The sequence below is a fragment of the Thamnophis sirtalis genome, unplaced genomic scaffold (genome assembly GCF_051295495.1).
Source record: "Thamnophis sirtalis isolate CommonGarterSnake01/CBP01778 unplaced genomic scaffold, rThaSir2_p1.2 scaffold_13, whole genome shotgun sequence".
Taxonomy (NCBI): domain Eukaryota; kingdom Metazoa; phylum Chordata; class Lepidosauria; order Squamata; family Natricidae; genus Thamnophis; species Thamnophis sirtalis.
Genome location: NW_028261393.1, coordinates 18,951,454 through 18,975,352, shown reverse-complemented (window position 1 = coordinate 18,975,352; position 23,899 = coordinate 18,951,454). Strand labels below are relative to the sequence as shown.

General features: G+C 39.9%; 2 protein-coding genes across 3 annotated transcripts; both read left to right on the top strand.

Annotated features, from left to right (window-relative positions):
- The first annotated feature begins 58 nt into the window (after nucleotides 1-58).
- CEP85 (centrosomal protein 85) lies at nucleotides 59-17,585 on the top strand. 2 transcript variants are annotated; one of them, XM_014054527.2, is made up of 13 exons: nucleotides 59-178; nucleotides 3,214-3,332; nucleotides 4,814-5,496; nucleotides 6,643-6,773; nucleotides 7,406-7,523; nucleotides 8,104-8,289; nucleotides 9,115-9,267; nucleotides 9,445-9,599; nucleotides 10,605-10,722; nucleotides 11,755-11,805; nucleotides 11,896-12,003; nucleotides 13,260-13,485; nucleotides 16,016-17,585. In XM_014054527.2, the coding sequence occupies exons 2-13, from the start codon at nucleotides 3,278-3,280 to the stop codon at nucleotides 16,177-16,179; spliced, it is 2,148 nt and encodes a 715-aa protein (XP_013910002.2). In that variant the 5' UTR covers nucleotides 59-178; nucleotides 3,214-3,277; the 3' UTR covers nucleotides 16,180-17,585. The 2 variants fall into 2 exon arrangements, with proteins under 2 accessions (XP_013910002.2, XP_087583703.1); XM_087727577.1 differs by lacking the exons at nucleotides 59-178; nucleotides 3,214-3,332 and adding an exon at nucleotides 4,355-4,526.
- A 1,454-nt stretch (nucleotides 17,586-19,039) lies between these two features.
- SH3BGRL3 (SH3 domain binding glutamate rich protein like 3) lies at nucleotides 19,040-23,899 on the top strand. Its single transcript, XM_014054528.2, has 3 exons — nucleotides 19,040-19,202; nucleotides 19,925-20,092; nucleotides 22,910-23,899. The coding sequence occupies exons 1-3, from the start codon at nucleotides 19,155-19,157 to the stop codon at nucleotides 22,973-22,975; spliced, it is 282 nt and encodes a 93-aa protein (XP_013910003.1). The 5' UTR covers nucleotides 19,040-19,154; the 3' UTR covers nucleotides 22,976-23,899.

The following is a 23,899-nucleotide window of genomic DNA, read 5'->3' as shown; positions in this document are numbered from 1 at the left end:
GAACCCGCGCGCCTGGGATGTCGTAACCTCCTGCTGGCAACGGTTGCTGCGCACGCGCAGTAGCCGCGGGTCCGGCCAGGGTTACCGCCGCGGTCTCTCTGAGGCGCCGTTTTCCGCCGGCGGTGGTCGTTAATCTCCATTTAAAGTTGTCTTTTAAGTGGAGGCCCGAGGGTCGGAGGTAATAATCGAAAATTTACTTTCTCCTTTAAAAAAGTTTAAAAGAGCCCTGAAGAGTTTCTCGTTTTTCTCTCCTCAGTGCTTCAACCTCTGGAATTGACATCCCTGCTTTTTTCTTTGGGGGGGGGGGGGCGGAAAGTGAAATTGTGTACTTTGCCCCCCACCCCCACCCCAGCTTTATCCCAATTGGAGACCTCGAGGCAGCGCCAACTACGATGTCCATCTTTCCTAGCCTCGACTTTCAGGCTGGGGATAACGGGAATTAATGGGTCGAAAAGGCTCCACGTTGGGGAAAGCGGCTTAGTTTGGAGCATGCGCAGAGCTGGCGCTAGAAGGGGGTCTTGTTGCATGGGGGAAGCACCCAACCTCCACACACACACACGCCCCCCCCCCCCAACTTTGCTTGTTGGAATGATATTCTTGGTATATAATGGTGACATGAATGATTAATTTACAGGTGTAATCCTCCACATGGGATGCGGTGGCTCAGTGGCTAAGATGCTGAGCTTATCTATCAGAAAGGTCCGCAGTTCAGTGGTTCGAATCCCTAGTGCCTCGTAATGGAGTGAGCTCCCATTACTTGTCCCAGCTTCTGCCAACCTAGCAGTTCAAAAGCATGTAAAAATGCAAGTAGAAAAATAGGGACCACATTTGGTGGGAAAGTCACAGCATTCCGTGCGCCTTGGTATTTAGTCATGCTGGCCACATGACCACGGAGACATCTTCGGACAGCGCTGTCTCTTCAGCTTAGAAATGGAGATGAGCACCGCCCTCTAGAGTCGGGAACGACTAGCACATATGTGTGAGGGGAATCCTTACCTTTATGTACAGTCCTCCACTTATGATCACAATTGATCCAAACAATTCTGTGGTTAAGGGTGACGGTTGTTAAGTAAGCTTTGCCCCATTTTATTACCTTTCTTGCCACAGCTGTTAAGCGAATCATTGCATTGGTTAAGTTAGTCACATGGTTGTGGATTTAATAACTGCAGTGGATCACTGCAGTTGTTAAATGAATCTGGCTTCCCCATTGACTTTGCTTGACAGAAGGTCGCAAAAAGTGATCACATTACCCTGGGACATTGCAACTGTCATAAATAAATACATGCCAGTTGCCAAATGTTCAAATTTTGACCACGTGACTGTGGGGATGCTGCAACAGTTGTGTGAAAAATGGTCATGTCACTTTTTTCCGGGCTGTTGTAACTTTGGTCACTAAATGAATGGTTGTAAGTTGAGGACTACCTGTATTTATTTTATTGTGTTTAAAAGTATAGGCCATCCAATTCCAGTAGATTCTGGCTAGAGAACAAAATTAAACACATAAAAAGAGCTAAAAATATGGCCGTACGTATGTATACTATTTTTCTTTCACAAACCAAATACCTATAGTTATTCTCCTCACAATCATCCTTTTGCTCTGGTGTCCCCTCCCCACACAGCTTTTTCTGGGGCCATAGAACATACTCCAGATAACAAGCATCTATTAAGAAACATGAATTATTCAGTGGCTAGGTCCATGATGGTGAACCTATGGCACGTGTGCCCGAAGTGGTATGCGGAGCCATGTCGCCTGGTATGTGCGCCGCTTGCCTGTTTCTCTTTTGAGTTTCTGGCACACATGTGCACACAATTATCAGCAAGCCTTCATGCATGTGGCAGTGCCGGAAACTGGAACAGCTGGTTTTCCGGTGCCAGCCAGCTGACTGTTGCATGCACGTGCCGGAAACTGGAAGTTCTTTTTCCGGTGTGCGCATGCTCCTTGGGCAGCTCCTGCACACACGCTCCCTTTTTGGGACTCTGTGCCATCACTAGGTTAGGTTCACACAGCATGTTGTAATTAACATTACACTGTAGGGGCTAAGCTTCATTATTTTTTGTTTGACTTGATTGCAGGCAACAAAAATGCTTTGATTATTTGATGTTTAGCCCAGTGGTCCTCACAACAATTTGCATTCTTAAAAATAAGCAAAAAAGTTTTGTTTAGGTAGCTTATATCTATCTCTATGCACTTACTTTATTAGAAATTAAAGCAATGTTAAAATATTTTTTTGACTTCATAGGCACCCTGAAAGGATCTTAGGGATCCCTAGGCATCTGCAGACCACATTATGAGAAATGCTAGTTTACTGTATTGTACAAACGTGAACTCAGTAATTGGGTCAATATGTTGTATGAATACAACCAATAAGCCACCCAAAGTCACCTCACAGCAAGATGGGCAGCAAACAGATTTAATAATAATAATAAAATGTTTTTTTTCAAATTCAATAGGATTTAATTCCAGCTAAGTTTGGACACAATTGCACAGTCAAACAAATGGAAGATAAGAAAAAATTCTGGCAATTATGTAGATAATATACAAGCAATATTTACTCATTCCTTCCTTTCATGGATTAGATCTATGTTGTCAGATTCACGAAAGGTTCATTTGTTGAGAGACATAAGTCGGTATATAATTAGCTGAATAATAGGAAAAGAATCCAAAAGTGTTATCATAGGGTGTAATACTGAGTAAATTGCATTCAGAGGAAAAAAGCTGAGATAATGATACAATAAATCTTTTGATCTTTATAAGCTTCATTTTTAAAAAATAGCACACTAAACAAATACGTTGGCTCATGTTTGCTCTTGGTCTGCATTGCACATTGGCTGTTTTGCTATTCTTTGTTGATATGATTGTAAAATTATGAGCTAGGATTTATGATCTACAAACTTTGTTGTGGAGTAGCAGCCCAGAATTTAATTCAAAAGTCAGATGATACATAGCCTTCCTGAAGACTTCTTGAGTTCTATATATGAATAAAAACATCCTGGTCAAAGCGTCTTCTGGACATAACATGAGATTTTGGAAGGTTTCAGACCAGTCGGAGAGCTTTGATTCAGTTGGGTCTGATTGCATCATAGCTCTGAAGAACTGATCCAAACAGAAATTCATGAAAGCAGTCACCAGAATTGAAATTTGACTTGGGAAGATTGTTACCTTTTTATTTTTATCCAAGTGTTATATTGTTGCTCTTACGTTCAACTCCCTAGGTACCATCTGAAAATTCCAGATCAATTTGTGGTTCTAAAGAGACGCTTTTATCAAAAATCAAGAATGGCGGCCTCTGGGGGAACATTTGTTGGAGTCCCCTCATCAAGCAATAATGATGGTAAATGTACATTTTAATCCCTTAATTCTTAGAGTTCCTTTAATTTTTTTTCTTCCCTTATTAGATGAAATTGTAAAAATATTCAGACAAATAACACACTCAGTGAGGACCAATAAATTGGAGAATAGCCCCAACAGTTTGTGCAGGTTGCTGCAGATTAGTCTGATCAGTTAAGTGGATCACATTCAGAGATTCATCCTCATAATTCTGTCTCTGTATATTCAGGCATGGAGATCTGAAAGGCAGTTTAATGTCATTTGTACAACCAAGTCTCTAAAGCATTGTCTCCTGCATGTGCTAGCCTGACAGTTCTTTTAATATTTGGATACCTTTCTCCAAATACTTGTCCTATTAGACATTAAGAAACAAGTACTACTTATTGCCAGGGATATTCTTCCTGGAGTAATTTTATTTAGCATTTCCTCCCTTGTTGTCTTTGTTTTTTCTTTAAATTTAGAATTGACTCCTAGAATTGATACAGTTTTCTTGGCAATATCCCCCCCCCCCCAACCGAAATGGTTTGCCAGTGTCATCTTCCTGGGGTTGAGAGGGAATCGCTGACCCAATGTCACCCACTTGGCTTTTGTGGCAGGATTAGAAGTCAGACTTCCATGTTTCTAGTCCAGTATCTTAACCACTAAATCAAACTGGCTTTCTGTAACTAAAATGTAAACAGCACTAAGCTTCTTTTCTGCATTGCCTTCTTGGACAAATTTTTGATCAATCCATTTTTCTCACATTTTTAAAATGGATTTTAAACTTTACAATCAACTTGCATTCCTAATAATCTGATTTGGTGTTATATATGCATTTGAAATTTATATGGTGAATCTCATGAGAGGGAAACACTGTTAGAACACCATGCCCCTTGCAGAGTTTAGCATAGCTGCTGTTGTTTTTCCTGTATTGAAATCTGAGCGCTACTAAGAATAACTTCATATGTCCATCTAGTTCGCTCTGGTATTTCCACGTCAGTATTTTCAGCATTCAACTTCTCCTTATCCCATATAGTGATTAGCAAAAACATACACTTGTTTTCAGAAGAGCCATAGAACCATTTACTGCATTTAAAAGCAGTAACTAGTTAACTGCTCCCTTGGAATAGCAGCCTCTTCCTTTATATATCTGGAAACAAATGAGGATTTCAATTCAGTGAATGGGAATATAATTAAGATCTGAGGTCTCGATTCCTAGGTAAGTTTTGACAAAACTTTAACTTGTGTTTTATGAGCAACTAGATTGCTACATGATTACAAAGTCTCATTTAATCAAAAATGCTTACTCTGATTGCTTATCAAGATTTTATTATTAGTCATAACACTATACATTAAGAAAGCTATCATTATTATAATTACTGTAAACAGTAATTATTCTGGGCAATTTTCTAGATAATTGGTGTACACAAAAGCCAGGGTAAGTGAAATATCCGCCAATCTATAAAGTTTTGTTTTTTAATTCCAGTATTGTTTTTTCTTTTCTAGCATCCAGCAGTCTCAGCTATGGTTCTTCATTTCAACCCATCAAAACCCAAGTGGCCATTCCTACAGCTCACGTCATGCCCTCCACATTGGACAGATCATCTTGTCTAGCAAGTGAATCAAGCCCTCCTCAGACCACTTTGGCTTCCTCAATGCCAAATTCACTGGGTGACACAGGAGGACTGATGTCCAGCTATGACTCTGATACTGTGAGGCAATCCCAGGTGATCAACCAGAATTCTCTTTGTCTGAATCAGACTTCAGCAGAAAATGGTTATAATCATTCCTTGTTTCGTAGTTCTGGTCAGTCAGGTGTGGACTGTGTTCAGAAACCTATCAGCCTAAATGCTGAAGTCACCCATTCTGCTTTTCTAGATAGGCATTCTCTTGGTCCTTGGTCCCAACTCCAGATGTACACTCCAGGCAATTCAAATAGCACTTCTGCTGGCCTAGAAAAAGAATACAATAAAATACTGCAGAATACTAAAACAACAGATTCCAATAGAGTCTGTGGAAAGCAAGTATCCTTGGGATTTAATGCTGCTAGTATGTTTTCTACCCCCTTGGCTGCTCAATCTCAGACATTAAAGCAGGAATCTTGTACAATACATCCACATGAAAATTGTGCACACAGTGCTTGGAAACAACATCTAGATTGTGTTCAACTGCAACTGGAACAGATGCATGTAAGTTATTTTAACCTCTGTCTATAGGGAATGTCTGCATATGTAGTTTTTCTGCCTGTAACTTTTCTGCCAGGGCTCATGAGAAGTACGTAGACCAGAGCTAATGTTGTTGCATATAATTTTCAAAGGGAACAAATGCTGAATATGGGAAATCTGTAGAAGTGTCTTAATTTAAAAGCCTAGTATATTCTAGTATTGTACTTCTGGAGAAATAATTCCCTGGGTGCTTTTATTGCAGAATCAAACCTTTAGGAAAGAAAACAAGGACTTGAGGGCTATAGATTTAGCTTTATTAGACTTTTGAAAAGTGGTGGCACTGTACCTTTTCAAGGAGAGGTTACAAATAAAAGATATAGTATGAAGCAGGGACAATAAAATTGTACTAAACACGAATCAATAAAAGAAAAATACAAATATATACTACCAAATTTTAAAAATGCAATCTCAAAATCGATAAATATAATAATTTAAAGAAAAATGGGGAATGGAGAAGAAATTAAAATTGTTATTAATAGTTCAAAAAACTATTATGACATTGCTTGAAAGTCCCTTGATTGAAAAAAGTCAAATGTTAGCAAAATAATATCAACAGTCCATCACTGCAAATTAGGTGCAGATTTATTTTACCAGTATTGTACAATAATTATGTTACACCAACTTCATATATAGACCAATTCAGCCAAGATCTGTAAAATCCAGTGATCAATCCAGAGTCATATTAATGATATTATTTATGTCAGCCAAAATGCAACATTAATAAGCCAGAACCAAACTTTTGAAAATTAGATATAGTTCAAGTGAATTCAGGGTGGCTTTGTTGAGTTAAATATTGTGGCTGTTGACTTCTATTTTCTGAACTGAGTGGCTTATTAGCTTGTTTTAAGGAGCCCTGCCATAAAATATGCATTATTTTCTAGATATAGTTTAGTACTTTTATAGTGGCACACAATGATATGAAATTATGTCAGAGAGATTATATATGCCTGATGGTGTTTGAATATAGACTGAAATAGGAGTTTCTATGTTTTAACATGTTTTAACATCTAAATACAATCCTCCTTCCTTCCCCTCTCCCAAAAAATCTAACACTGACTTTCTCTTTGAGAACTGAATCTCATGCCTTGTCTCTGAATGTCATAATTCCAGCTTCAAAATAAACCTTGTTACTATCCTTTGGTGAACAGTACTTCACTTCACACACTTGATCCAGCTCAGTGGGTTGGCATTGCCAGCACAAATGAAAATTTGCTCCTGGAGAAAGAAATTCTCATCGACAGGTAAGGAATTAAACATTAGTTTACCTTATATATTTTTTCACCAGAAAGTAACAATGCTTAGATTGTATTTCATATTGATAGAAAAGCAAACAATCTTTGGCATCATAAACTTCACTGAATACTCTACAACTTATTTATGAGTGGTTGAGCTTATGCTTTATATTTCCATGGAAGAAATTAAATTGTTCAAGACTATTTTTGCCCAAATACTAAGAAGTTTTGGTGTTTGCTGTGTCAAAAACATAGGAAGAGTGGGGAGGAACACCACTTTTTAAAGAGAGGGTTTCTTTCCTCTCTATTAAAAAGGACATGCATGGCTTCTTCTGGTTACACTAAGATGTAGCTTGTCTTTTAACTAGGATAACAAAGCTTTTGCTTCTAGGGGAGTTGTGATTTCTCTTGAGTGCATTTAATTGGCTTTTATTGACATGAGAGGAATTATGGAGGTGGACAACTCTTTCTCAGTTAGCTTTTCCCCATACATCACTCTGAGTCCATGTATTGATTTCCTGCTCAGTTACAAACATGAAAAAATAAATGTTATTTAACCATTTTACTGAAAGCCTCTAATGTTCCCTTTTATACTTTTAATTTTGTCAGTGTTAATATACTGCATGGGTTTATTCTCATAGGCAGAGACAGCACATTTCCCAGCTGGAGCAGAAACTACAAGAAAGTGAAATGCAAGTCCACAGTGCCCTCTATGGCCATCCTGCTCCTTATGGGGATATGCATCTCTTCAGAATGCAGGTAACCCTTATAACTGGTGGCACTTGAAATATGCTATTGGGAAAAGAATTTTAAATTCATTGCGGGATTAGAGAAGGCCTAAATGGAGAAGAGACATGCTCTATAGCTGCTCCTTCAGGAATCTTTAATCTCTGCAATTATTTTTTCTTTAAAATCCCTTTTATTGGAGTGCAGTCAGGGCAACTGAATGGAGCTGAGCTTTGATTGGCCGGATGCCTTTTCTAATGCCTATACAGAGTATGCAGCATATATTTTTTCTTTGTGTCCTGATAGAGAAACATTTGCCACTGCCTAGGATTGAACTCTTAGCCACCTGAGTATGAGGTGGGCGTCTTCACCTCTAGACTAGCATGCAGGTGTTTTGTTCTCTAAGCATTGGGGCCTGCTTGATTCTCTGGTGAGCACACTGAAGAAAATCAAATATTCTTTTTGTCCTTCAAATATTGATGTGTTTCTCTTCTTGTCCCCAGTATTTACTAAGCTCACATTCAATTTGAGCAATTCTTCAATGAATATGATGATGAGTATCAATTTTAGGAGATGTTCTGGCTATTACTATTTTATTTAATATCTTTTGCAGGAGTTACAGCGGGAGAATATATTTTTACGGGCTCAGTTTACTGAAAAAACAGACTCACTCAATAAGGAAAAAATTGAATTGGAAAGGAAACTGGCTGCTTCAGAAGCTGGTATTAAACGGATCCAAGAGATTCACAAAGAGACCATACAGAAGCATACAGTAGAATTGAAGAAACAAGAAGAAAGGGTAGGCTTTTTTGGATGAAGCCCCAACAGATGTCGAAATGTCTGCTTCTTTATATGGGAATGCAATCTTCTGTTGTAATATTTCATTATTCTAATATTCACACTTCAAGCTTTGATACATTTCATACCCTGCTGCAGTGATGGCTAACCTTTTTCTCCTTGTGTGCCAAAATCGCTGAAACCCTGAAGCCGCCCAGGACCAAAAACAGGGTGTGGGGAGGGAGGGATTGTGCCGCACCCCCCATGCATGAACGCGCGACCGCCCCTGCACATGTGTGCGTGACAAACACACACTGCAAATGCGGGCATGTCTCCCACATGTGTTGCAGAGACCCAAAATTCAACTGGCCGGTGGGAGGCACGCATGTATGTGTGGTGGAGCTAAGCTGGGCGACGCTCGCATGCTTTCAGAGAGGGCTCCGGATGCCACTAGTGGCAGATGTGCCATAGGTTTGCCATCACGGCCCTATTGTATAATAGAGAAGTGCTATGGGAAATGATATTTTTAGGAGTTAATAAAAGAAAGGAGCAAAAGGTAAAGCATTAACATTTTCCCAAAATGATTGCACTAAAGTTAGGCTAGAGTATTATTACAATGCTTCAGGGTTTCATCAGAAAGCTAAATCCCTGCTCTTTATTTAATGTAAAATGTAGAGTGGGTTCCATAACTGTTTCTGGAAAGTATGTTTTTTTAAAACATAGGCTATGCCCCAGAATCACTTCTTTTTGTTCTACATAATGGTCTATTTTTAGGTCATGGGCATTTTTGCATTTGAAATCAATAGTATAAAGTGCTGCTACCTACCCCTGATATTCTATCCTGCAGGTCAAGTCCAGAGACAAGCACATTGAATACCTGAAAAAGAAATGCCAAAAGGAATTGGATCAAAACCATGGGAAGCAGCAGAGAATTGAGACTCTGGAGCGCTATGTTGCTGACCTCCCAGTATTAGAGGATCATCGAAAACAAAGTCAACAGGTAGGAGGGCATCTTCTGGATGTAGCTGGCTTTGAAGAGTAGCTGGATATTGTAGGTGTGCAAGCTTGAACAAATGTGTTAGCTTTGTGAATAGTCCCAATTGCTAGAAGGAATTCCTCTTAAGTCTAATGTATATGTTTGTTCTCTCTCCACCCCACCCCACCCCCAACCTTTTAGTTAAAGCAGTCTCAGCAGACAGTTAGCACTTTACAAGAAACAGTGACTACTCTTGAAAGGGAGCTAAGAGATGTTCGCACTGACTGCCAAGAGAAGAAGTTGCAGCTAGAAGTGCAGAAACACAAAGAAATGGAACTGCTTTCCACAGTGCGCAGGTAACACCAGGGAAGTGGGGAAAAACAAGAACATTGTGTGGGCTTTGAACTCAGAAAAGATCCTGGGAGTAGTAGTCACAGAAGATATTACAGGTAGTTCTCGACTTACAACAGTTGGTTTAGTAACTGTTCAAATTACAACTGCCCTAAAAAAGTGACTTATGACCATTTTTCATACTTATGACCATTGCAGCATCCCCGTGGTCACATGATCAAAATTCAGACGCTTGGCAATTGACTCCTATTTGTGATGGTTGCAGTGTCCTGGGGTCATATAACCACCTGACAGGCAAAGTCAATGGGGAAGAGTCATAAAATGGGGCAAAATTCACTTAACAAACGTTTCACCTAACAACAAAAATGTTGGACTCTATTCTGTTTCTGTTTCTGTTTATTAGGATTTATTATGGTTATAGGTCGAGGACTATAATATGTGAGCTGTTTAGGGAAGGATAATTCTTTTGGGAGGGGATTGTGTTTATATCTCCTTCCAATACATGCTTTTCCCTCAACTGGGTGCTCATTTTTGGAGACACTCTATTTATTACACATTTTAGGACTCACTTCCTTCTGAGCATCTTCCAAAAATCAGTCTCACTGGGCATTTGGCTTGTCAGGTGGGGGCAACCAAATTGGAAGAGGCTTTGATGGCATCTTTATTTGCCTGCTTCCATCATGTTTTTCTTTGAATACAATGGGAATTTGGTAACATTGGTAAGAGAACCTGCCTTGTTGCTTAGACTTGATTGTGAGAATGGAAGGGCATTGTTTGTAGACAGTTTTAGCTTTTCAATTTCTCACAGACATGAAACTTCAACATATACAAAATTGAGACCAGAGAGTCTCTTTAATAGTTGGGTGGGTTGTTTTTTTTTTAATTGGCGCATGTCTTTGGAATGGAGCAATGTTTTTAATTTGTTTTAGAGGCAGAATTATGAGACTCACTTTCAAAGGGTGAGCTTACATAAAGTTGATTTCATTTAATGAAAACTTCCTGTTTCTTAGTTTACAAGATAAAATGCAGCAAATGAAGCCTTCAGTACCAGAAGATTATGCCCAAGAGATAGAGAGAGAGAAAGAAGAAAAAGAGGCTCTGCAAAAAGAATCTGATCTTCTCAGGAAGGTAACCCCACAGCTGAGATTGGAGCTCTTACGGGGGTGTCTATTCTGTATTGATTAGAAGATCAGCATCCTCTTCCTTTATGATCTTATGATCATTTGTATAGATCAATATTCTTATATTAGGATCCCGTATCAATATTTCATTGATCAGGCTGGGATGTACTTGGTCAAGATTATAAACCCAATCAAAGTTTTATATCACAAAAAATCAAAATTGACAGTCACATTCACTTAAAATAAGCATACCTGGGTTAATTCTGTAGTCTTCAGTTACAAATATAGGAATCTTCCCACATTGTCTTTGAAGAAACAGTGTCTTGAGTGGGATGTTTGCCTAGTTTATTTTAAGCCTTTTAAAAATCCTTTCATCTGTTTCTTGGTGGTGATGTCTTCTCTTTATCTCTTCATCTTTACTCAGTTTTGTTCTCCCTTCCTTAGTGCACCAGTGCCTTTTCCTTGCTGCAACTTTTTGTTACTATTTGCACACAAAGGATTAATTACAGAGTATATAATTTTAAAACAATTAATTTTAAAGTAAGTTCAATTACTATTAAACTGCTATTTTAGTGTAGCTTCTAGTGGATGTTACATATACATGCATTCACATGTGATATACATTTATTGAAGATGTGATATTTTAAAGAAAATAACATGAAAAGCTAGGCATTATATAGATTTGATGTGGTTGTTAATTTTGTTCTTTCTCTTTGCATAAATATTGATTATACCTTTTTATGATGAACACAGATGTTTGGCACTTTAGCTTTTCCTTCAAATATGGTTTTAAACTAAGGCTGCATTGTATGGGAGAGGTCAGATTTGCAATAAAATAGCTTCTCTGAAAGAACCCATAAATTATGCTAATTAGCAATTTGAGTAGGTGGGATTATCCCCAGGCTTAAAACTTTTCAAATCCTTTAGATTAGATCATGTGCAAGGATACAAATGCTTGTGAGCACATTTATTCAGCAGCAGGCATATAATGCTGGAAGATGTATGGGAACATTTGATCATTTTGATTCTTTAAATTTAGATTGTGGAAAATCAGAAGAAGAAATTGGATCACTTGTCTTCACAAATAAAGGTAAGCTTTTGATTGAAGCATTAAAGGCAAACTTCTTGTTGAAGCAACACTTCACCAGTGACATCATCTCAATTTGTCTTTGACTCCCAGGATCTGGAGGAACAGATTGCCCAGGATGATGGTACAGCCCAAGCTCTGAGAGCAGAAGCCTTGAAGCAGGAAAATGCAATGCAGCAGCTATGCAGAGCAGTGAAAGAGGTATAGCTTCTTTTTTAAAAAGCGTTGGTAGTTTTAACAATTCTGATTCTTCGCACTAGTTTACTACTGCAGTTTCTCTTTTTGCCTAGGGTATCCTTATCCATCTAATTTTTCCCAGTTCAAATCTATAGCCTGACTTAAACCTTCCCTCTTAATTAGTTCAGAAGTGCATAATCTTTTTTTAAATTAATGCCTGCAGTTTGACCTTTAGTAGAATATTAGGGACCATACTTTGAAAAGAAGGTAAAATGAGGAAAAACTCCATTTGATTTAAATTTAATTAAAACAGACTTAAGATAACAAGAATGTTATTTCTCTATATATGTTAAATAAATCCCCTTTCTATCACTTCAAAATAAAAACAAATACAGTTTAGAGGGATTACATGAGACCTGGAGAGTGCTTGTAGTCCCATGATTCAAGTCTTTTGACCAGCTCATTATGTTATTCATCTTTGGCATTATTGTACTGCAAACTTCTGTCTGGTGCCGAAAATGTCTGAATCAATGAAACACAAATCAATCAAAAAGTTCCATAGAATATATGCAAAGCACCTGTAACTCCTTCATTCTCCAATATTTTGTAAGCAAGGACAATTTATACCAATTCCTATTTCCCTGAAATGTATCTAAGGAATATTATTGTATGTTGTTTGTCTTTCCTATTAGAGGAATTTTATTTTTTTCTGTATTTTGACCCATTACCGTTTTCTTAATCAAAGAGAGATTGCATTTACTTCTTGGAGTGTGGAAAAGAGGAGAAATTACAACTGTCTCCAAATTGGAAGTTCTGTTCTGTGAAGCACAAATGTATTGATTGGCATGTCTCCTGTCAGAAGACTTTCAATAATTTCCACTTTCCTTTGTAAGACCATTTTTCCCTGGTAGCACAAATGCAATAATCTAAACTTTGTCTTTTTCCTTCCTTGTAAAAGCCAAATATCCCAGTCCTCAAATATAACTTTTCAGTCTCCCAACTGTGTACCAGGGCTGTCAAACTCACAGGCTGGATGCATCACACGCTGACCACGCTCCCATGCCTGGTTTAACAAAGGGGGAATGTGACAATGCGAGTTTGACACCCCTGGCCTATACTATGCTAAGAATGATCTCAGAAATAAAGGCAAAAGCTACAGATGTACTTTCTGATGTCCAAGTTCCCAAACATGTTTGTAAAATCCAGAGCTGTGGAATCATGACTAGTGAAGAATCAGGAATTGTTTTTGAAAGCCCTGATTTTTTACATCTTATTTTTAGCTCTCTTCTCAGAACCAAGAATTGATGGAAAAAAACCTGACCTTCCAGGAGCATCACCGGCAGATAGAGCTGGGCCAGCTGCAGTCAAGTGAAACAGCCAGCCTGACTCAAGAGTTGCATAGTGAACTAGCCAGCTGCCTACAGGACTTGCACTCTGTCTACAGTGTGGTTACTCAGCGAGCTCAAGGAAAAGATCCCAATTTGTCGTTGCTGTTAGGCATTCACAGTAAGTCATAGGAGCCTGTTGTCTGTAGTGATAAATTATGGTCCCTTTGTTTGTAATCCTTTGGGATTGTAATACCCTCGTAGCTTTCTTAGCATGGTGTCCACAGCAAACCATGACAGCACCTACCCAGGGACACCCTCATGGAGATCCTCCCATTCCTTCCTTGGGTCCTGATAATCTGACTCAAATCTCTTACGTCACAGCACTTGCATGATTATGTCGACATGTACATTTTTTCACTTGCTGTTCTTGCCCTCCGTGTAGGCACCCTCATGTCCTATCTTGCCAATCAATGTTCCCTCTAATTTTTTTTCAGGGTGAGCGGAAAAGTATAGTGTTTGAGCGGCATAGTTTCATGCCTGAGCACCTAAGAGAGCAACAGTTTGAACTGCTGTCACGTCTGCTGGACATTTGCGCAACATTCCAAGCGCCAAGCACCAATTGTGAGCGAGGTTTCAGCCTGATGAATGCCAGGCATGAAAATGTGCTACTCAAACACTATACTTTTCCGCTCACCCTGAAAAAAAAAAGACTTCTGCTCAGCTTTTAGATCATTAGACTGGCTAGAGAGAGACATGGCACCAACAGGGTCCTGGGTCCTGGCATTTTGCAGGCAACCTGTCCTCTCACATTCCTTTGGAATGCAACCCATCACATTTGAATTAGATTTTGCCAATTATCCTATTAAAAGATAATTCTATTATTCTAAAATATGACTAACTCGATATTAAAAATGTAAATATTTAATGCTGATAAATAATAGCAGTAATTGTTATTTAGTATGATTAAAATCAGTATTGATATATCAATATATCTATCAAAATTGACAATAAACACTAAAATAACAATACAAATATATAATGTGGAATATAAATGTAATAAATATAATATATAAATACAACATAAATGTAATAAAATAATTCATCATGAAACTCTCCCCCTTTAAAGTAATAAGATCAATTAAATAGTCTAGCAAGTTTGGACAATATGCTATATGTTATGTTACTTAAGAATATATATGCCTCAGAATCAGATACAACATCCACATCATTTCCAACTGAGTCAATAAAATCATATGCCATGCCAAAACTATTTTAAATAAAGATATGAAATTAATCAAGTATTGCATTTATTTTTCAAAATGAATGTACAATTTTTTTTATTATTTAAGTTTTGTACCCTATCTTTTCTAACTAACGTTAACTTTAAAAAGATGTTACATCAGACTACAATACAAGTAATTAAATGAAGACTAAAATAAGTGTTTTGGCATATTGAGCTTTTTATATTTCTTTCTAATATTTCTTCCTTAGTTGAGAACTTCCTCCTCAGCTTACTTACGCATTAACTGTTTGTTGCTTTTATGGTTTATTCATTCACTGCTCCATCTTCAGTTTTTTTCACAGGGGGCAGGGCTTCCTTCCTTCCTTCCTTCCTTCCTTCCTTCCTTCCTTCCTTCCTTCCTTCCTTCCTTCCTTCCCTCCCTCCACTCCTTTGGCCACCAATTTTGATCCAACTCTCTCTCTCTCTCTCTCTCTCTCTCTCACACACACTCTCTCACACACACACACACACACACAGAGACACGTGTTCTTTGGGGGGGGTTGAATTACTCCGCCTCACTGCGCAAAGTCGGCTCAGCATGTGTTCGGCCCCTGCTTACGCTGAATCAAATCTGCAGCCGGCGGGACCATTTCAAAGCTGCCAGTCCTCTTGCTCCTTCTCCTTCACCGGCAAAGCAGCGGCGGTGGTGCCTCCCCCTTCGCTCGGAGCACCTCAGCTGGGCTCTGGGTTATCCCTGCCATCGCCTCCACCTCCGCCGCTTTCCTACTAGCTCCCGCGGCCTCAAAAGCACGGCAGAGGAGGAAGGGGGAGGGATAACGCGGGGGCCAGCTCAGGTGCTCCGTGTGGAGAGAGAGGCAGCACTGCGGGAGCTTTGCTGGTGAAGGAGAAGAAGCAAGAGGACTGGCGGCTCATCAAAACAAGTCTGGGGAGGTCCTTTGCAGGCGGCCAGTTCTAGCTGCCTGCAAAGGACTTCTCCACGTTTGCTTTGGTAGAAAGCTCTGCGCGGCAGTTAGAAAGCTCTGCGCGGAGGTTTCTAGCGACGTGCGCGGCCGCGCACGCGCGCACCTTAGAGGGAACAGTGTTGCCAATTGATGTTCTTTAATAGTACCTTATGGAAGTTAGGGGACAACACTATTTTGTGCTGAGAAAATCTTTTAACTCTTCCCTCCACTTTATTTAAGCATGATTGCTTCTTGTGGAGCTCCCTAGAATTTTCTTGTGTAGAGTTTCAAGATTGTGGTGTTAATGGTTACATTTGTGGTATTTTGCACTATCCATCTAATTCCAAACTGCTTGGAAGTGGTCCCCATGATCATTAATAAGAGTTTTAAAAACTGCATTCTTTTTTAAAAAATTAGGGGGGGGGACCCCAATTTCATAGCTGCTATAGGGATGCCAATCCCCAATGCTGACTTTTCACTGGAAAATGACTAATTAATCTGAGAGCCTTCATCTGATTTCACAGCTGTACATTATTCTGTTCAACAAGAAAAAGACTTGCTGAAACCAGACACGCTAGCAAAGAAAGTGGAGGATGTAAAACAGTTACACAAAGAGATTGAAGATTTGAGGACTGCTATTTCGGACAGATATGCTCAAGATATGGGTGATAACTGCATTACTCAGTGAAGGCCAAATATGTGGAAGATGTGAAGTAGGTTTGTACTGTGCAGGGTGAGTTTTCAAAAGGTCTTTATAACCTGTTCTGGTGAAGATGCTTCCCACAGCTGGAAATCAGATTTTCTCTTGACAGGAAAGCTCTCTAAGGACAATGAGCCTGTAAAGGCGTGGCCAAAAAAAATATTTTTTTGTATCCTGCAATTCTGGATCTGGTTCCTGTTAGCAGCTGCAGTCAGGAAAATGTCTGCCAGCATTTATTTCTGTAATTTATGGCAGAAGCATTTTTTCAGACACTGCAATCATGGAGACACTCTTTCTTTGTAATGGAATAGCTGCGAGGTTGCGAAAGCTTTGATGAGTTAGGATTGAATATAAAATGGCAGTCCCTATGTAGGAAAAACTGAATCAGCTGTGGTAAAGCAAGTCTGAACAGAAGAAAGATCTGTTTTTAACAGGGTTTTGAAATTTGTAAGATAATCTTGTACTCTCAGGTTTTTTCCAATTCCTTCCAGAAACTAGAACTAATATGATGAAGTTGTAGCATTTCTCCTTAAATATTAGATCTCCAAAGCCTGTGCTAGTTCCCCAGGTTTCTTATGACCACTGCTAATGGCATAGACACTTTCAATGTCAGTCTGTCGCCCTGGATTCTTAGGTTTTCAATGCAGATGCACTTTTTAAACTATTTTCATATCACTGTTCTCTATGCAAGCATTAACTTGACATTCTAGAATGTATGGATTCAAGTGTTGAAATGCCTTAATTCTCCTAGAAATAAACGTTTGGAAAAAGAGAAACTGAATTTTCATATTGTTGCAATGTGGGCAATTAGGTTTACACACTGTAATAGAAAGAATTACAGGTTGGTTTTAAAACTAGCCCTTCTGTGAAACAAGAAGGTGATAATTTGTTAGTCCTTATGACTGAACAGATGAATGCTCATTCCTCCACAAGGTTGTAATATTGGAGAAGTCTTTAATGCTGTGCCAGCACTTTACAAAAAGACCTTCCATTAGGACAAGCATGGCTGGTGGTGGCTACTGATGTTGATGAATTCCTGTCAACTGTAGGTAGCATGATCGATGATGAAGGCATGTAAATGGTCTACACTTGCTCTTAAAATTGAAAATTGACCTTGAAAAGAAAGCTGAGTATGTTCCTGCAACATGTCAAATGTTTTACCTGTAGAAATTACTCAAATGAGAGAACTATAAATCAAGCATTCTCCATTCTTTTGATTAGTTCTTTTGATTACAATCCCAGCTGTAGATGAATTTAACTAAGTATATGGATGTTTATGTAATGTAGTTAAATAGATTGCTTATGATAAATTACTTCATTTAGTGGCGTCTCCTGTGAAGGTTGGCTGTAATCAATGCTATTTATTGTTTGAAACAATATATTTTTGACAACCCCTTGAATGTTTCTTCATATAATTAAGATGGATATTTATCATTAACCCAGGGTCATAAATATTCCAATTTTCTTTTTTGGATGAAATTCACTATTTCCTTATCTTTGCCCATTCTCTGGAGGACTGTCTTATTTTGTATAGATTCAATCCTTATTTTAAGCATCTTTCTATGTCCTTATTTCAAACCCTTCTATCAGTCCATACACTATTTGACATTTGTTGGTTTGCAGATCGCTATTTCTCAAATTCTGGTACACTTGAGATGCAATAGAGTTATAATAGTTAGTATTCTACATTTTAACAACTTACTATCCTGTAGTAAAAGTTCAATTGAAAAAATAGGAGCTATAGTGTTTGTAAAGCTATGATCTGAAATTGCAACAGATGCTGCTTTATTGTCAGCTTTTGGCAAAAAGTTTGACTTGAACTTTTTGTACAGGTATAGGAAAAATTTCAGGGGCATAACATTTTATTGTTTGCACATAAGGAAAATATGTTTATATACTGGTTATTTTATTGCAAGGGTACAACTTTTTAAAATAAAGTATATCAATACAAGGATTGCTTTGAATTTCACTGTAAGATTGTAGTTTACTGCACAATTTCTACATTTCATTTTCAAAGTAGGGATATCTCCTTTATGGAAAAGCTGCAACTGTTCATTGTTTTAACATATTTCTTTCAGAATAAATTAAATTATTTTAAAAACATGGGGGGAAAACCGGTTTTGGTAGAGTTGACCTAATTGCTTTTAATCAAAGTATATGGAATGTTTTGAATTCCAGCCCTGATTTTTTGGACCTAATCTCTGACTCTTAAATGAGAAATTTAGAAAAAGCATTTTCATTTTTCATTGATGCAAACAGTGTAGCAATAAAATTGCTGCATATCCATTCAGATTCATTTTTTTAACAAAGTTATTAAAATAACTAAGGGTAAAAGTATAGCAGTTGCCTAAAGCAGAAGTAAAAAAAGATCCCACCTATTTTTATAGCTGCCATTTTCCATCTTTGGTAATAAAACGAGCTGAAATTAAGAAGGACGGGGATTCGTTTAAAAAAAGGCAAAATGTGTGAAACGGAGACTTAAGTTGATCAGTGGAGCAATTATTCTCTATCCACCACGATTTGTGCACACACAAACACATCAAGAAGCGCTGCCAGTTAATGAGTCAGAGACCTTCCACGCCCGCAGAGCAGACGCCCCCTTTCCTGGGCAGCCACCCCAGCTGCGTTCTGGGCGTGAGGCTCCGGGAGATCTGCAAGGAGGCCCGCGGCTGCAGCTCCGGAAGAGAAGAGGAGGGGAAGCGGGCTGGCTCCGAATCTTTTGCGACCCCCTCCAGCAACCTCTTCTGGCCGCAGCTGAGTGAAGCCTGCCTTGCCCGCCTGTTCCGCATGCTCGCGGCCGCTCAGCCCATTGGTCTGGCTGCGGTCACGTGCTGACTAGGGTTGGGGAGGCGAGGGAGCCCTGCCCACCCTTTCGCTTCCTTCCCAACCCATCCATCCATCCACTCACCCACCCACCACCGGGCAACCCAGCGAGAGGGAGCGGCTGGAAGCAACCAGCAGCCATGGCCTGTCTCACCATCTACAGCACTTCGGTGACCGGTTCTCGGGAGGTAAGCCCAGCGCAGACCACCCACAAGCGCCCGTCGGTGCCGCCCCTTTGCAGTATGCTTTGCCTACGGGGGTGGGGGTCTTCCTCCCCTTCTCCTGAGACGGCTGCCTGCGCGCCCTCCACCCCAAATGGTCCTGCTCTCTCCGCACTTTCCTCCCCCCCCCCCACAGCCAGCTCTTCCAGATGTGCTCGCCTCTGCTTCCTCCAGCCGGAACATCTGGAGGGCGGGCAAAGACGCTTTCCTCTTAGCTTTTAGGTGGGCTTCTCTTCCCTTTAGGCTCCCCGCGAGGGTGGATCCCTTCAATGTAAGGGGAGCCACTCCTTAATTCGCTTCCAAATTCCCGCCCACTCCCGTGGAGACCCTTGAGCGATTTGAGGAAAACCTGAACGGGAAGAAATCCAATCCTGTGACAAAGGGGAGGGAGGGTCTTCCTTTACCAAAGGCTCTTCCCCCACCCGGAGACATGGAGCCTTCCTTCCTCCCCTCCTTCCTTCCTTCCCCATCCCCAGCAGTGGAGCCATCCTTGCTCCTATTGGGGGGCTGTCATCTCCTTGATCACTAGTGGAGATCAATGCTGCCTGTATAGCTAGATTGGATTCATTCACTGGAAGTATGACTTTGGCTCTTAGTATTTCAGTTGCCTCCTGCAGGGTGATTCACCCTCTTCCCCTTTTCTCTTCCTCTTCTTTCTCCCCCCCCCCTTTGATATGCCCGCCCCACAGATCAAATCCCAGCAGAGCGAAGTGACCAGGATCTTGGATGGAAAGAACATCAAGTACAACATGGTGGATATCTCCCAAGACAATGCCCTTCGGGAAGAAATGAGGACCAAATCAGGCAACCCCAAAGCCATTCCTCCCCAGATTTTCAACGGGGACCACTACTGCGGGGTGAGTGTGATCCCTGGCTGTAGGTTGTAGGTGCTCAATTGTACATTACTGTTTGGGAGAATTTTCCTTGGGACAGCAGTAGCAACGTTAAATGTTTTGCATCTCATTAAGAACGAGCCACTTGAATGCATCCTAATAGGTTAATGCCAACAAAATTGCAGACTTATCCATGCAGTTGCCAGGAATCAAAACTGACTTGAAGGCAAAAAAAATAAAAATACAAATAGCAGAGATGCCCACTACCTCCACAACAAAATGAATCGACTGGTTTCTTAAAGTAAATGTACTGATAGATGTAAAGCCAAGGATTTATAGCTCCTTCGCCTTTAGCAAGAGCATAAAAATGTTGGGAGGTAGATGAAGAACGAATCATGATCATGGTAAATATTGACTTCTTGAGTCAATCTCCTGGCATGGGAGTATCTGTGGATTTGGCTACAATACAGATGAGGGAGGCTTGCCAGTGCCACTGACTTTTTCCAGGGTGTGTTTCGTTTTTAACTCCCCAGTCTGAGCTGCGATCTTGAATTTCCTGGTAAATATTATGCCCATCCCTCCTTGATCAATTTTTTTTCCCTTTCAAGGTTGGCTAAGTGCTGCCATCTGGTGTCTCTCACAATTGTTTTAGGTTAATTGTTCGTCTCTGGGCTTCATGGTTTCTTTTGCTTTCAACCTGGACTTTGTTCAGTTCTGTTTGCCCCTTTCAAATGAGAATGAATGTTGCCCTTCTCTCTGTGCTCTCCAATGAATGCTGGCCTTGTGTTAACCAGAATTCCCTATCAGCAAAAGACTCTTGGCTAGGCCAGCTGGAAATTCTGGCTTTTAATAATTAATTTGTAGTTTTACATAAGAGGTTAGTCTACAATCACAGGATGGAATATTGGCTCTGGTAGCCTCATTTTGTGACTAGGCCAAGATTTTGATGTTAATGCTAAATGAATGAATGGCCTGCATGTCAAGGGCTGTGTCTGAAGTAGCTCAGAGTAACAATTCCTTGTGTGCAATATGACTGTGGTGGCATGCTTACTTGTGTCATTTTGTATGGTTTAGAATGGTGAAAGGAAGCTTCTCTCCTCCCAAATATTGCCAAGTTACAACTCCCAGCATCCCTTGATATTGGCCATGCTGGGTGGGGTTGCTAGGAGTTGTAGTTCATCAACATCTGGAATTGTAGTTCAACATTCTGCATCTGGAGATTCAAATTCCTCCAGCAAATGTTTAAATGAATTTTTGTCCTTTTTCAAATAGGAAGTATAGGACAACTCTTGCTATTGCCAAACATTTTTAATAGCACCTGTTACAATGAAAGTCCCTTGAGTAAGTTAAAGGAAAGCCGTAATCTTGCTGGGCTTGGCATGAAACTAGACACGGAATCTTGCTAGGACAGGGAGGGAAAATCCCATCTCTTTCTATATATTTCCATCCTCTTTTGGGTGCTTATTACAAAATGTCTCAGACTATAAAATGAATCATTAATGTTAGGGTGAGGAAGAGTTATTTGGTTTGCTGACAGCAGGAGGAAATATTAATAGACCATGGTGATGCATCTCTTTGAGAGGAAAATGAATATTGACTCCAGCCTAAATTATGTTCCCGAGCCATTTCCTGACAAAGCCGAGGGTCATTTGCAGAAGGAGCAGCCCTGTGGGCATAAGGATACTCTCCTTTTCCCTCTACCTGAAAGTATCTGTAAAAAAATATCTCTGATTGTGTGCCTTCGTACTGAGACTGACAAGGAAAATACTGCAGGTTAAAGGCATTTACTGTGAAAATGTCATCATGTCAGAGTGATTGTTAGCCTTGTTCTGTGAAAAAAAGGATTTTTCAGACATTGTCTAGCATGTATGGACTGTATTAATGCTGAAAGTTGCAGTGTCCAATCACACTTGGCCAACAAAGAATTCTGTTCTATTCTAAATTCTAAATTTTATTCTATATTATATTCTATATTATGTTCCCTATTCTCTATTCTATTGTCTATTCTGTTTTCCATTCAATCCCATTCTCAATTCTATTCTATTCTCTAATCTATTTTCCATTCCATTTTCTATTCTATTCTATTCTGTATTCTCTTTTCCATTCTATTCTATTCTATTTTCCATTCCATTTTCTATTCTATTCTATTCTGTATTCTCTTTTCCATTCTATTCTATTTTCCATTCCATTTTCTATTCTATTCTATTCTGTATTCTCTTTTCCGTTCTATTCTATTTTCCATTCCATTTTCTATTCTATTCTATTTTCCATTCTATTCTATTAACTAAATCCTGAGTAAAGGCTCATAGTGGGGAGTGACTCAGTTTGTATCAGACAGACTAGTAGGAAAGGAAGACAGCCGAGGATATATAAGGTATTTGTGGCTTTCACAGTAATTGTGACTGGATACACCCTCAGGCTGGTGTCTGAGCAAAAGCATTAGGGAGTCATTTAGTTGAAGGCTTTAGGTGTATCTCCCAGGGATTCTGCAGATGTTTCCACCAAATTATTGTTTTCCCTGTGATAGAAGGGGACAAAATACATGGAAGCAATAGTATCAACTGCATTTAAGCAATGTAAGTATAATTGCATTACCTCAAACCTTACTTTTGATGTGATTAACCTCTCAGTTGTTAAGTGAAGATAAGTATCTAGAGAGGATTACAAAGAAGAGGGCTATATAATCAGTTTTGATGCACAAGAAACAGGCCTTTGAACCTTCTGTAATGAAAACTGTTCTGTTTGGCTCCAGAGCCTGTTTTGGTTTGATGCTAAGGAATTCTTAGCCTTTCACTGCACATATCCCTATGTTTTTTAGTACACTTTTCTCCCACCTGACAGGACTACGAACTGTTTGTGGAAGCAGTGGAACAGAACACCCTGCAGCAATTCCTGAAGTTAGCCTGAGCTGGCTTCTTCCCTGCCCCACGTGAAAACCTTCCTCCCCACATGAAAACCATCCAGGACTTGGAAATTCTGCATTCCAGATGGATCACCTCCTAAGTGATTGTCAGCTCTGCGCGACCAACCTCTTCTCCAACTGCCTCTGAATTGCATTCCCTCTTTCACTATGGTCTCCAAAGACCGGCTCATTTGGCTCATTTGTTCCTTCGAATGCAGCTGGGCCCCTCTCCTGTGCCTATGGGGGTAGACTGATGCTAATCTTCTAATTAAGGACCATGGGAAGCAGAGCTTTCCCCTACCTTTCCCTCCCGTCCCCCTTTTCTTTCTCAAGCTCAAACTGCCCTTAGTATTAAAAGGGAAGAGCTGGTTGCTTCTTCCCTTCTTACCACCATATGTCCTTCAATGTGCAAATGTCAATTCCCCTAGTTCCTTTTTCATTTTAACCCAGGAAAGAGAGCAGCAGACATCTGCTCTTGCTGGGACGATTCTTGTCTAGCAATGCAAAATGTGCTGCACATGGTTTTGTGCTCCCGTTGCCTTCTCCGCCAGCTGTTAGTGGGGGGGGGGGAGTGTGTATGTGTCTGTCTTAAAACAGGGTGAGGTAGCCCAGCCATTCTTAAAGTGGTTCTCCAGAGGGGGGCCAAGAACATTTCTCCTAGTCCATTAGTGCTTTTTTTCCTTGTGTCCCACCTGGCAATGGGAAAAAAAACCCATTCCTCCTGCTCCCCAAGGGGGGAAAGGCAATTTCCACTCTCTTTTAGCCTCAGCTGTTTCCTGCTTCCCCCCCCCCCCCATTTTTTTTTTGGAACTGGCTTTTTGCAAACTTGGACCAGGTGCATTTTCTTTTCTTTTCAATTTCTGAAAGCAAAATGTATAAACAGCCATGTTTTTGTTAAGATGCCATTAAATATTGCTTAAAAACCTCCA